General features: G+C 30.7%; 1 protein-coding gene across 1 annotated transcript; it reads left to right on the top strand.

The window, feature by feature from the left end:
* The first annotated feature begins 3,208 nt into the window (after nt 1–3,208).
* Nucleotides 3,209–13,360, top strand: LOC111709972 (fasciclin-1). Its single transcript, XM_023483955.1, has 12 exons — nt 3,209–3,362; nt 4,018–4,156; nt 6,612–6,644; nt 7,204–7,282; nt 9,276–9,373; nt 10,106–10,170; nt 10,544–10,578; nt 11,082–11,205; nt 11,905–11,990; nt 12,358–12,399; nt 13,088–13,143; nt 13,248–13,360. Exons 1-12 carry the CDS (start codon nt 3,261–3,263, stop codon nt 13,358–13,360), a joined length of 972 nt encoding a protein of 323 aa, XP_023339723.1. The 5' UTR covers nt 3,209–3,260.
* The last annotated feature ends 498 nt before the right edge of the window (nt 13,361–13,858 follow it).

The raw sequence follows: 13,858 nt of genomic DNA, 5'->3' as shown, positions 1-13,858 counted from the left end.
CTTATGTTGAATAATAATCATCATAAAATGAAGAGGTTTTGGATATTCATGCCTTCGCTTAGATATTGATAAGTTTGTTCCAGAAGTCCTCAAGAGATATTACGTTATTTACGCGATCAGTCTTGGCCCTTAAAAAATAATTTTACAATATTTCATACAAAAAGAGAACGTTTACAAATAAATTAAGAATTTACTCTTTTGACACAATAAAACAACAGATCGGTACAATTTTCAATACTAATTTTATCATAACTCATTTTCAATACAGTGGTCGGCAATTATATATGAATAAATTGGAGACGACTTTTTATTAATTATGTTTTAATCATAAATTTATTAACTACAAGTAAACTTAGAAAAGCTGATAATTGACGACTTCTCTATCTTACATGTTATGTGTTTCTGCTGAAAAAAAGTTGACACGAAAATTAGTAAAAAATATTGCTCATCCGACCTAAAGATATTGCTTAACCGACCGAAAAATATTGCTCAACCGACCTAATAATATTGCTCATCCGACCTAAATATATTGCTCATACGACCTAATAATATTGCTCAACCTCGACATAAAAAAATATTGCTCAATCGACCTAAAATGCATGCTTATCTAACCTAAAATTGTTGCTTTAACCAACCTAAAATATATTCCCAACAGACCTAAAATATATTAATAACCAACCTAAATATATTTCCAATCTTTAGGTCAGTTTGGGACATTTCGCTAATCGAACCTACAGATTTTTAGGTCGGAAAAACGTTAGGTCAGAAAAACGTTAGGTTGGAAACTCAAAAGGTTCGTTTCCTGGAGGTTCGATAAGCGGATACGTTCAAAAGTTTAGCTCCTTCTATCTCAATTTTTAGAACTAATCGCAGCCTGTACAAACATTGGTGTAAAAAGTATTTAATTGCACCCCCTTTATAGCATAAAGTGTAAGAAAAGCACAGAAGAGATAGAATAGTTGGAAGATAAGATTATCGGTATCGGTATGAATTTGTTATATAGCAAAAATGTGTGAAGTACACCTGCATGGAAACAGTACAACAAAATGGCAGTTTTACACTTTTTTGACTTAACTCCACTCTATATTAATCTATTCTCTTTGTAGAAAAGCAAATGTTAATAAGTCAGATAATTGTGAAACGTTTTTAAAGTTTTAGAATTCCCAAAACTTTCATTTTTTAAGAAAGAACACTATTGCCGATCAGGCGCGTAGTGAAGGTTTAGCCTAGGGGCGTGCACTTTTGGCGCGCGTAATCATTCCATTATAAAATCTACTGGTAAAAGTGCAAAAACATTAAAAATTTTATTTACTTTTTATCATATTATATTACATCATGACTAGATTACACTAGAGACAGTATTATTTTAAGCTTTTTCACGATACCTAAATCTGTACTTTGTGGCGCTTTGTGAGAGAAAAGATGTCCCAAAACATTGTTGATAGAAATGTTCTCAAATTTCACTATGAATATTCCCTAACCAATATATAGGCCCGGTGGGTAATGTTTGCATCTATATTATACATATTAATGATTAAGATTGTTAAATCCATGGGTTAAAATAAGACAAATAATAGAAATTTTGGTAAGAAGTTATGGAAACATGCAACTGTTTTAAACCTTTAAAAAACGGGTTAAAAATAGCATTCCATTCAAATGATATGGCCTTAAAATTAACAAAATATAATTGAAATACTGCCTCCAAATTCAAGAACTCGTTGTTTTTTACATAAATGTTTTTAAAATATCCTCATTAAAATATCCTCTAAATGTATATGCATCCTGGTTACTAAACGAACACTGATGCATCTATTCTTGAGAATGCAGAGAGAACTGGTTTTAATATGTATGCAGAGTATACGCGACCGCAATTAACTTTCCTTGCATTAGTACCTTGCCCATGCACTTGTATTCCGAAAGCGTACTGCATATAATATTTTTACTGCATGAATCAGTAAACTATCCCAAGTGTACACTCAAGCCAATACACACGGAGAGGTAGCTAAGATCCAGCCCCCCTGATCTCAACATACAATAGACACAAAAAAATTTAAGAAAAACCCTAAAATAAAATTTTATATTTCGAAATTCAAGCTGATTTATTGTTATCATTATTATTATTATAATTATTATTATTATTATTATTATTTTATTATTATCATTATTATTATTATTATGATTATTCTAGTATCTTAAATATTTGCCGGTGGATTAGAAAGATATCTTTAGATAGATAGATAGATTGCATGGTTAGGGTTTCCAAAGGGAATATTGGAGAATAGAAAGTTTCTTTGGTCAGCTGATACCACCCCGTCTAGATAGATAGATAGATAGATAGATAGATAGATATATCAACCCATCCTACTTTCCTGATACTTTCCAGTTGCAGCAAAGTTTAGATTCATTTGGTTCTATAATCTGTACTTGTACAATTTTAACAAACAGTTTGTCAGTTTAAATGTTAATTTGTAAATTTATTAGTTTTAATTGATATTCTATTATTTTTCTTCTATTGGTAATTTCAATCCAGATAGCTTTCAATATACTCGAAGCACTATAACAGACACACTCAATTGAATCCGAGCTGAATCTTTAGTTTGTACAGCCCCATACGGTACACCAACCACACTGGCAGAAGAACAGCAGGGGTCAATATAGTTTGCCTAGCTCTGTATGGCAGGTCTAGCTGGTGCAACTAGGTTGACTCGATCTGACTTTAGACTGCAGCTGGTTAAATTTACAAACACTAAAGCGGCAATTTTACGTGCAGGCAAATATTTATAACTATAAAAGACTAAGGATATAATGGACAGAATTGAGATTGAATAGTGTGGAGAAAACATGAATAAAGAAGATAAACTTTAAACAACAATGACAATAATTCACAATTCTGTTGAGAACCCGCAAAAACTGAAACTCGGGGATTTATATAAAGTGATATTGTGATACAGCTTTCATATTGCAGTGTTTAGGCAAACACACTTCTAATCAATTTAATATGTGTCGCCAATATATAATTAAGATATATATTTTTTAAATATTCTTTTGACAATTGGAAACGGTGATTTTGAAAGATTAAAATATGAATAAACATTCTTTTAAAGTTTAACTGACAATTTGTCTATATATAAATTTATTTTGTATAAAATTATGGTGAATCCAAAACATTTTATTGATATCCATCTAAGGCTTCACATCATACAGCTTAGTATTAACAAAGGTTTTCTCCAACTAACTTCAGTTCTTGTTGTCAGGTTACAATGATGTTGAAACCAGTTTTGGTGTTATTGTTTGTCTGTGTTGTTGTTTCCAATGCTGGTAATGTACTGCAACTACTGAAGAATAGAGCCACTCATTCACAGGTTCTCACAAATAATTTAATCTATTTTTTAGTTCAGATTTTTTAATTGTTATTTATATAATATAATTAACTGTATTTAAATATTCTTTAAAAAATTGAAAAAAAATATTTATTTTTCAAGTGTCCCTCCGTGCTCTATATGATCTATAATGTGGAAGATATTCTCCATTTCTCGCTTAATAAAAGTGTTCAGATGCTCCATTGTTTCTGCTTGGTTTCTACAAACCACTTTTTTGAAAACCCACAATGGATATTAATATTTTTAAATGGCAGGACATTATTCATTCTTGATTAGATAAGATTTTAAGGCTCATATAAAAATTTTGCAAAAAAAAAAAAAAACGTATCGAGCATACAAGTTTTAAATACATTTCAAAACTTTATGAACACGGGCAGCCGTCGTACATCTGAATTTCCGAGCCGGGTCAACCTTTCCGGTCACATTTTGTACTGTATTGCCGGGACATTGAGTAAATTAAGCAGACACTCAATAGGACTAGCCGATGCAACAAGGTTGATGCGGTCAGACTTCAGGTTGAATTTACTTTTACTGAAGGGTCAGAGGTGCGTGTGAAGCCTTAAGTTTTAGTTTCAAATAAACTAGACATTACTCGTTTTAAATATGGTTGGTGGTTCATTAATATTCATATATTTAGTTTGCCGAGTTGCTGGAGAGTACTGAGGGGGTGCACAAGCACTACATGGAGGGGTACCTCACCCTTTTCGCCCCCTCCAACACAGCCCTCAACCAGTATAAGGGGGATAGGAACAAGGCACTTCTTCTCAACCATATTGGTAAACCATTACAATTATTCCTATGCAATCTAACACCACATTTTACCAAAATATATCATGCAGTTGTCGTCGTATGTATATCAATACAATAAAGACGACTTTCGATTTTAATTTTGATTTTTTTATGGATTCACATAAACATGGAAACAAACAGAAGTTGCCAATTACAACTTATCTTTGTTTAAGCTTGCAAACTTGTAATTTGAAAAAGGCTTGTCAGAAATCTTAAATAAAAAGTCGTCTTCATTTTTACTGACATAAACGCCGACTAATGTATTAAAGTGTGATTCAAATTATTACATAAAAATATTTTCTAACTCTTATTTGAATTTTCTCATTTTTTTATTTTAGTATTTTTTTTGAAATCGCACATTTAAATCTATATAAATCATCAGTTATCATAAATGAATTACCCATGAAGGCAGAATATATTTTTTTGCTTTTGTTAAGTTTCTGCATTAATGCTTTGTAGATTGTAGAACATCATGCTTTAGCATTGAAAGGGAGATAGAAAAAAATTCAATTGAACATTTATAATATTGGACAATGGACAATAATTTCTAATATTTCAATGATACTAATAATAAATTTGTAAATATATTCGGATGAAATTCAGACACTTTGCTAAATAGAAATATTCTTTGAGACCCCGAATGCATATTATGATTTATGAATTATGAATTAATGATCGCTCCTTTACAGTTTACGCACGCTAAGTTATCACATCACTCTGCGCGTGCAATTCAAAGATTGCAAAGATATCACAATCGAGGTTGTATATTAGAGGAACTGTAAGCGTAATTTTAAGTGAACCTCCATGTAAAGATGACAATGCCCGATTCACCCTTAAAAGCTTTTTTTCAATTTAATGAATTACATAGATGACAATGTTTTTTATCCTTTGAAAACTGATTTAATTGTTAATTGTGAGTTAGTTAAAAAATTGACTTGCGCATTTCTTCTGCAGGAAAACATAATAGGATCATTTATAGGATTAAGCACTTTTAAGCTTAAAAATACAATTAATCTTCTGCACATTGTATTGTACAGGGATAACCAGAAAACACTGAAATAGACAGAAAACTTTATAGAAATACTTAAGTGTACTTGATGTTGTTACAAATACAAAAAGTTTTACTATATACTTATTAAATCACTAATTAAGTGAATGGGTCAATTCTAATTAGATAAAAATGGACATCTTTATCAAGCTTTTAAGGGTACCCTTGGGAATCTGTTAATGACCTTTAAAGTAAATAAATGTTGTGCCAAACTTCAAACAAAGACAGTTATACATACAGAGTGCGTGCGGTATTCGTATAGACCAAATTGAAATCTCTTTAAAACTGACAAAAACTAATTTTTGATAACGTTTTTTTAAAGGATGTTTATTTAGTCATATCGAACATGTTTATCTAATAAAACCGGCAGAGCAGGCACTGACGACTTTAGCGCGCGGCATATTATTAAATACTCTTTCGGTGGATGTACGATTTGTACCCTATCTCCTCCGTCATAATCTTCCTCACCAGACAATCGATAGTGCCTATCAACCTCCCAATATGCATGTAGGGCGTGCCCAGGTCGTCATTGATCATGATTTGCACGCTATATCGACGATTTCTTGGCTGTGACAGTTGCTTCGGCGTCTATCATCAAATAACCGCCGGAATTTTGTTTGAATATTCAAAAAATATGTGCTTGGAGAGAACTGTGCTTGCCTGAATCTCCATTCTAGTCTTTCCGGCGCGCAACATGGTTACGTTGACCTCTGTTGGTCATTGCCGACACGCCCCTCATATCAAGATCCGATTAAATTTGGATACGCTAATTAATTTCCTAATATATACAATGGAAAAAACGACATTTCATAAACTCATTTCCTTCATATGTAAAAGTTGATTTCAATTTGGTTACGAATACCGCACGTCTCCTGTACAATTTACAGTGTATTTAAATGTTAATGTACTTTTATTAAAGGTATTGGAAGCTTACTTTCAAGTGCCATTTATGGAGTGGCATGTCCGATTTACGACAGTACCCTTCTAACTTTTGTTTTATTAAGGACTTGGTAGATATTCTTATTTATGTAGAAGGAAATTAAGTGCCAAGAAACCGCGCGAGTGTACATTAGCATGGAAAGCACAGTCTCCCGGCACTGAATCTTCAGCTATACAACTGAGAATATCTTCCTCATCATTGTCCGGAGAAAGGTTTAAAGGGTACCGTTGTTAATCTGATATGCCTGTCTAGAAATTAAAGGTCACATGAAAATATCCCTTGAAATATCATTATTTCTCGTCGATTTTATCAAATTTAGTTAAACCTGCATTCAGCTTCAGAATTATTAATCAGCACAACTTTTTGCGGATAAATTCATAGAAAAAATGCACACCATAAATCCGTAAAAAGTTGTGTACACCATGCTGCAAAGTATTCATAGCGCATTTTTTAGCATCAGCTTTTCCACACTCTAACCTACAAACAGGTATTAACATTTTGTATTTTGTCTGCATAAATAAATAATTTTCGAAATATATTTTCTATTTTGCTTAAAATTCCTTACTTCTTTATTTCGAGTTAAGTAAAAAAAATGTATAAATTTGATTTTTTGTTTAAAAGTACTTCTAAAAACAGTTGTAATATTCTTCTAGTGTACATAGTTGTATTTTTACGATATAAAGAAAGGGTTTGATTAAAATTAAAATGATGGGTGCACTCAGAAGGAGGATAAACTGATTCCCACCTATACCCCTCTTAGGATAGTGAAAAAACCTGTATACGCCCCTTATTAAGAACCTTTAAAATGATTCCAAATTTTGAAGGCTGTTAATCCTTAGCATATTTCTTGCATGCAATGTAATAATAAAGACATTTCTATCTAAAAATATTCATTAAAATAAATCGGCTTTTTTCCCCGAAATAAAATTGTGAAAAGGATTTAAAGTTTATACATTGTTTAAACTCTGAAGTTTCCTTAAAATCAAAAATATTATTTAAAAATTTGAATTATCTTTAGTTTAAAGATAAAGTTTGTATATGTTAAGTGAACACTGCTATTAGTGAGGATGAACTGGAGGAAAGATTGACCAGCCTGCTACAGGGTCATCCACCACTCTGGGTCAGGTAATCAGATCTGATTTTTTCTAGATTTATGTCCATGGTGTCCCACGCAATATGACAGTTGCAAGCCGACTGAATTGTCGTCTTTCATCTTTGGAAAACATTTACGCTTTTTATTCGTAGCCGAAATTTAATCAGTAACATTCTAGAGTTAATAATCACAAACTATCCCTATAATATGAAGAATTTTGATAAGATTTCGACAATTTTGGATTTGTTTAATAAAATTGAAATTTGAACAAACTTCTCAATATCTCTGGTAATATTGACAGCACAAAAAAAAGCAGAACACATTTTAGAAATGCCAGGACTAGGATAATTTGGTGGTCATTGTTTCAAGAATTATATATGTTAAAGTAAAAGGTTTACGACTGAATATCACAAATAAATAAGTTTCAAAGACGGCTCTCAAATCGTCTTGTTATCTCATGGTTCGTGGGACACCCTGTAGATTAACTAGATTATCTAGATTTATCTAGATTTATCTAGATTTATCCATTTTTAAGATTTATGTAAATAATGTTTCTTTTGTATATTCCGATTTAACACCATTTCCATACTTTACAGCTCATTGCACATCAAGTTATCGAGCTTACAGGCCTATGATGATTAATGTTTACAACATTTTATATATTTTTGTTTTCAAATTAAGAGACCTGTACTATTATTTGTATTTCCTTCTTCATATTCTGTATAATTATCATGTATAATGATGATACATATAATAAACTAGGTGTTCTATCTTTTATGCATAAATAATTTTATGAAAACCTTCCAGCTTCCTTCCAGGATATGTTTAATTCTTTAGCTGAACCAAATAGAACAAAATCATATAAACTTGAACGGGTTCTCTTTAAAACTCTAGAATGTTTTCCCTCTGCTTTATTTCCAAAAATATGGAATTCGATTGAATTAGAGCTGAAAAAAACTTAATCTGCAAAATTGTTTAAAAGTAAAGTCGCCAATATCTATTTAGATAGTTATGCAAATTATATCTGTAAAAAAAAACTGTGTATCATGTGGATAAACTTAGTCTTTACTATATTCTTCACCCTGTAGTTCATAAACATGATTTTAATAACATATGTTACCCTCTGTTCCAACCCTTACGCTGAGTATCCTCCCTTTCCCTTATACTCCCTCACCTCCTCCTTACCTTTTTCCTGATTTATCATCATTCTTTTAAAATGTACAAAGTACATTGTTTTTCATTTGCAATTCTCATTCGTTTATAGTGGGCCAACCAATTAAGACAATCTACTCTGGTTAGGCGGGTCCAAACTACATAGAAAATTGTAATTTTTTATTTGTATTATCTCGTGCTTTGTAGTTGAATAAAAATATGAATAATGTGCAGGAGGAAAGTTTTAGCTTGTACTCTCGTTTATTCCCATTTGTACATTCTGTACAATTCATGGTTACTGTAAATAGGAAGGGTTCCCATCTATACTCTCATATATTCCCATTTTTATATTCTGTACAGTGTACAATTTATGTAATGTACAGGAGGAAGGGTTTCCGTCTGTTCTCTAATATATGCCGCATCTAAATATGTGTACAATCATCATGTACTGTACAGGAGAAAGGGTTTTGTCTGTACTCTTAATTATGCCGCATCTATATATTATGTATAATTCATATTTACTGTACAGGAGAAATAATTTCCTCAATAATTCCCACCTATATATGTTGCACAACTATCATGTAAAATGTACAGGAAGAAGGGTTTTGTCTGTACTCTTAATTATGTCGCATCTTTATATTATGTACAATTCATGTTTACTGTAGGGGAGAATGAGTCTCCTCAATGATTCCCGTCTATACATATTGTACGATTATCTTGTAATATACAGGAGGAAGGGTTTCTAGCTAGCTGTATGTACTCTCATTTTGCCGCATCTAAATTATGTTGTACTCTGAAATTCATGTGATACTGTACACGAGGAAGGTTGAACTCTCATTTATGTCGTATCTACAATTATGATGTACTGTACAGGAGGAAGAACTCTGAACTGTACGTGAACCAGGCTAAAGTATCCCTAGTTCTCCCTGTAACTACTGATACTGGGAACAAACAGTTTCTTTATCTTATAGGTAACTTTATAAAGGAAATATTAGGCTTGCAGTGCGCCTCTTTTTTAGTGACGATTTTTGCTTCTAAAGATGCCATTTTTAGTACATTATTTAACTTTAAATTTATCAGACTTTTCTGTTTACATTGATGAATGTCTAAAACAAATGAAAAACGGGATTTTTCTACGTATTTTTTTCAACTTTAACCGGCCTATAACTCTCCCTCGGTCATGTGAGTCCGAGTTTCCACAAAAAAATGTGGGCCTGATGTGAACCCCTTTCTGTAATTTCTAACATTTAGATTCTGTTCTTGAACCCCTGATAGTTATTTCTAACATTTAGTTTCTGTTCTCGAACCCCTTTTAGTAATTTCTAACATTTAGATTCTGTTCTTGAACCCCTTTTTGTAATTTCTAACATTTAGATTCTGTTCTTGAACCCCTGATAGTAATTTGTAACATTTAGATTCTGTTCTTGAACCCCTTTTTAGTAATTTCTAACATTCAGATTCTGTTCTTGAACCCCTGATATTAATTTGTAACATTTAGATTCTGTTCTTGAACCCCTGATAGTTATTTCTAACATTTAGATTCTTTTCTTGAACCCCTGATAGTAATTTCTAACATTTAGATTCTGTTCTTGAGCCCCTTATAGTAATTTCTAACATTTGTATTCTGTTCTTGAGCCCCTGATAGTTATTTCTAACATTTAGATTCTGTTCTTAAGCCCCTGATAGTGATTTCTAACATTTAGATTCTGTTCTTGAACCCTTGATTCCACAAGCAGAGAACAGTGTGGCAGACTATGTTGATATAAAGGAACAATTCATGCATACATAGATATATATGCATTTCATGCATTTCCTGCATTCCTTCAATTGCTTCATTTGCTTTTACTTTTTTATCATTTAGCATAGCATTTACAATTATTTGATGATATTTTTAATATTTAGAATTACAAAAAAATAGTATATCATTTCATTATATTTGTGTCATTTTTTTCTTTTGCCCATCTATTTAATTTTAATCCCATCTGAAAGAATTTCTTCATTTTTATGATTTTTAAAAAAATTCTAAAAAACATTTCAACCCTACTTAATCCTAGATTTAAAATTATCTTGTTCTGATTTATTTTTATGATTTTTTTAAAAAATCTTTTGTTTTGTCTGACAAAACATGAATTCAACTTTAGGCTGGTGATATTCTTAATAATACTCAAAAATACAAGTAGGGAAATTCACATATTTTTAACTTTAATGATTTATTTTAGTTAAAATTTTACAATATTTTAAAATATTTATTTGATATCAGATTAGAATATTTTGAGATTTCTATATTTCTTGTTCTTTATTTTCTTCTTGCTCCTACATCTTTCATACATCTTTCAATCATATATTGGGTAATTTTGAAAAAAGAAAAGGGATGTCCTTGTAATTTGCCACTTTACAAGAAAGAACTATTTCTAAAAAGATCTTGCTTTTTTCCGAACCCTGTTTTTATTTGAATTAGCTTTCTTTTCTCATTATCTAATTATCTAATTAACTAATTATTTAATTATCTAATTATCTAATTATTCAATGATTATGTTATTGTCTAATTATCTAATTATCTAATTATCTGATTGTCTTATTATCTAATTATCTAATTATCCAATAATTATGTTATTGTCTAATTATCTAATTGTCTTATTATCTAATTATCTAAGTATCTAAGTATCCACTATTGTGCAGGCTAGGTGAGTATTCTATTGATAAGTATACTGAGCAGATAAGAAGTCTAGGAATGGACAAGTTTCCTGAGTTTGAACAATATGGAAAATATACTTTCTTCCTGCCAGTAGATTCAGCTTTCCAGGTACTCTATACTCTAGTCATCATATAGTTTATAATTTTTATTATTAATATCGGATATTATTCACCAATTATATAACTGGCTGAAGTGCCCGGCGTTGAAATAAAACAGTTTCGAATTTTGAATTTTGAAGAAAAAATGTTAAATATTCATTTAAATCTTTGTTAACCCAATGGTATCCACGGGTTTTCTTATAACAATCAGTTAATTTTATTCAGCCGTTTTACCAGTTATAGCTATCATATGAATATATATATTATGAGCGAAGAGCGTTATTATGTAGATATTAGATATAATGATATTCTTTTTAAATTTCATTTACATATTGTTTGTTAATACAAGGAGGCCAGATGTTAATCATAGGAGAAAGCACTAAGCCGTAGCTTATGTATTCTGACTGATACATTTAACTATTTTTATATCTTTCAAGTTGTATAATTATGATCATAGATTAATAAAAATACAGTTTGAACACTATATTTTTTTTTTTCAAGATTTAGGGGTTTTTCGTACACAATAACCCTGAGAGAGAAGCCCAAAGGAGTTACGCTCATGCTGCTTAGAATGACAATACAGATAGAGAGAGAGAGCATGCCCGTAAATTCTTTGGGCTTCTACCTCAGAGTTATTGTGAACGAAAATCCCTAAATTTTGAAAATGCGACACCTATTTGTATTGTAATTATATGATTATGATAATCAGGGTCTGGATAAAGGATTAGTGGATCAAGAGGTGGTCAAATCTCATATAGTTCCTGGAAACCTACTCTTTACTCAACCTAGCTCTAGGTATAGATAAACCTAGCTCCAGGTATAGATAAACCTAGGTATAGATAAACCTAGCTCTAGGTATAGATAAACCTAGCTCTAGGTATAGATAAACCTAGCTCTAGGTATAGATAAACCTAGCTCTAGGTATAGATAAACCTAGCTCTAGGTACAGATAAACCCAGCTTGAGGATTATAAATATATTTAATTACTTAAGCCTTATTTTTCATTTTCCAATAAAATAAATCAACGAAATTAAATTTTAAATTTATTTCTCGAAAAGTGTCTTAGCGTTGCATTTTGTAAAAAGAAAAATAAGAATTTCAATGGCACCAACAAGTAAAGTGAATATATATCTTTAGATTGCTAATCTTCTTTTGTTTTCAGACAAGGACAATACAGTGAACTCTTTCCTTCCCTACAGTACAAGTAAGAATCTTGTAACATGAATAGTATCATAGACAAGTTTTCATGTACTTTTCTATGAAGTACATTAGACATTGGACCCTGGACTTACAATTTGTTTTCATTTTCGTAAATATAATAGATGCCAAAGGAGTAAAGAAATACATTATAAAACTTAGTAAAATTTAACCTCCTTCTTTGTTTTATAAATACTGTTGGAGAATTAAACAATCTTGGATGTATTAAATATTTAGAATTTTAGACAAATTTCTCAAAATCAAAACAAAAACGCCAGACCACATTTTGGAAATCCCTTAAAATAGGAGAATTTGATGCGTGGCGTGGTTGGTAAACCATAATATAATATTGATTAATTGATTAATAAAGTTGATTAATTGATTGATTTAGTTGATTAATTAATTGATTTAGCTGATTAATTGATTGATTTAGTTGTTTAATTGATTGTTATAGTTGATTAATTGATTGATTTAGTTGATTAATTGATTTATATACTTGATTAATTGATTGATATAGTTGATTAATTGATTGATTTAGTTGATAAATTGATTGATATAGTTGAATAATTAATTGATTTTGTTGACTAATTGATTGATTTAGTTGATTAATTGATTGATATATTTGATTAATTTATTGATATATTTGATCGATTGATTGATTGATATAGTTAATTACTTAGTTAACTATTGTTTAGACAAGTATCTATGGAAGTCAAGGTTGGAGTGTCTATGTACGAAAGTGATGATGGAAGTAATAAGAACTTAATAATTTATCTTGAAAATATTTGAAAACTACATAAATATAATGATAATAATTATAATAATTATAGTAATAATAATAATAATAATATCAAGGTATAAAAGTACAGTCCCAGACCATGACCGGAAACAGGAATCATCCCCGTGGTCAGGTCATCTCCACAATTGTCAAGGTATTTATTCTAATCAAGATTTTCATTTTCTGTTGAAATTAAAAATCTTGATCTCGATACATACATTGATCTTGGTCTGAGACTTAATCTATTTCTTTGTCTTAATCTTGGCCTTGGTCTTGATCTTAATCTTGGTTTTGGTCTTTGCCTTAGTTTTAATCTCGGTCTTGGTCTTGGTCTGATCTTGGTTTTAGTCTTGGTCTTGTTATGGACTTGATTTCGATCTTTATCTTAATCTTGATCTTGGTCTTGATCGTAATCTTTGCCTTGATCTTGGTCTTAATCTGAATCTTGGTCTTGGTCTTAATCTTAATCTTAATCCTGATCTTGAACTTGAACTTGATCTTGATCTTGATCTTATTCTTTATCTATCTACCTATTTATAATACCTTGAGAGTAATATACCAGTAGTACAGAGAACTATATGTTGCTATGGTTACCCACAAAAAATGAGACTGTAATACTGACCCACAACTCAAAGAATATGACGATTTGAAGCTTGATTTTTGGTTTCTACATTCAATTGAGTATTTT

Source organism: Eurytemora carolleeae, unplaced genomic scaffold (genome assembly GCF_000591075.1).
Source record: "Eurytemora carolleeae unplaced genomic scaffold, Eaff_2.0 scaffold1008, whole genome shotgun sequence".
NCBI lineage: Eukaryota > Metazoa > Arthropoda > Copepoda > Calanoida > Temoridae > Eurytemora > Eurytemora carolleeae.
The sequence above is the reverse complement of the archived record's forward strand: the minus strand, read 5'-3'. Positions and strand labels throughout refer to the sequence as shown.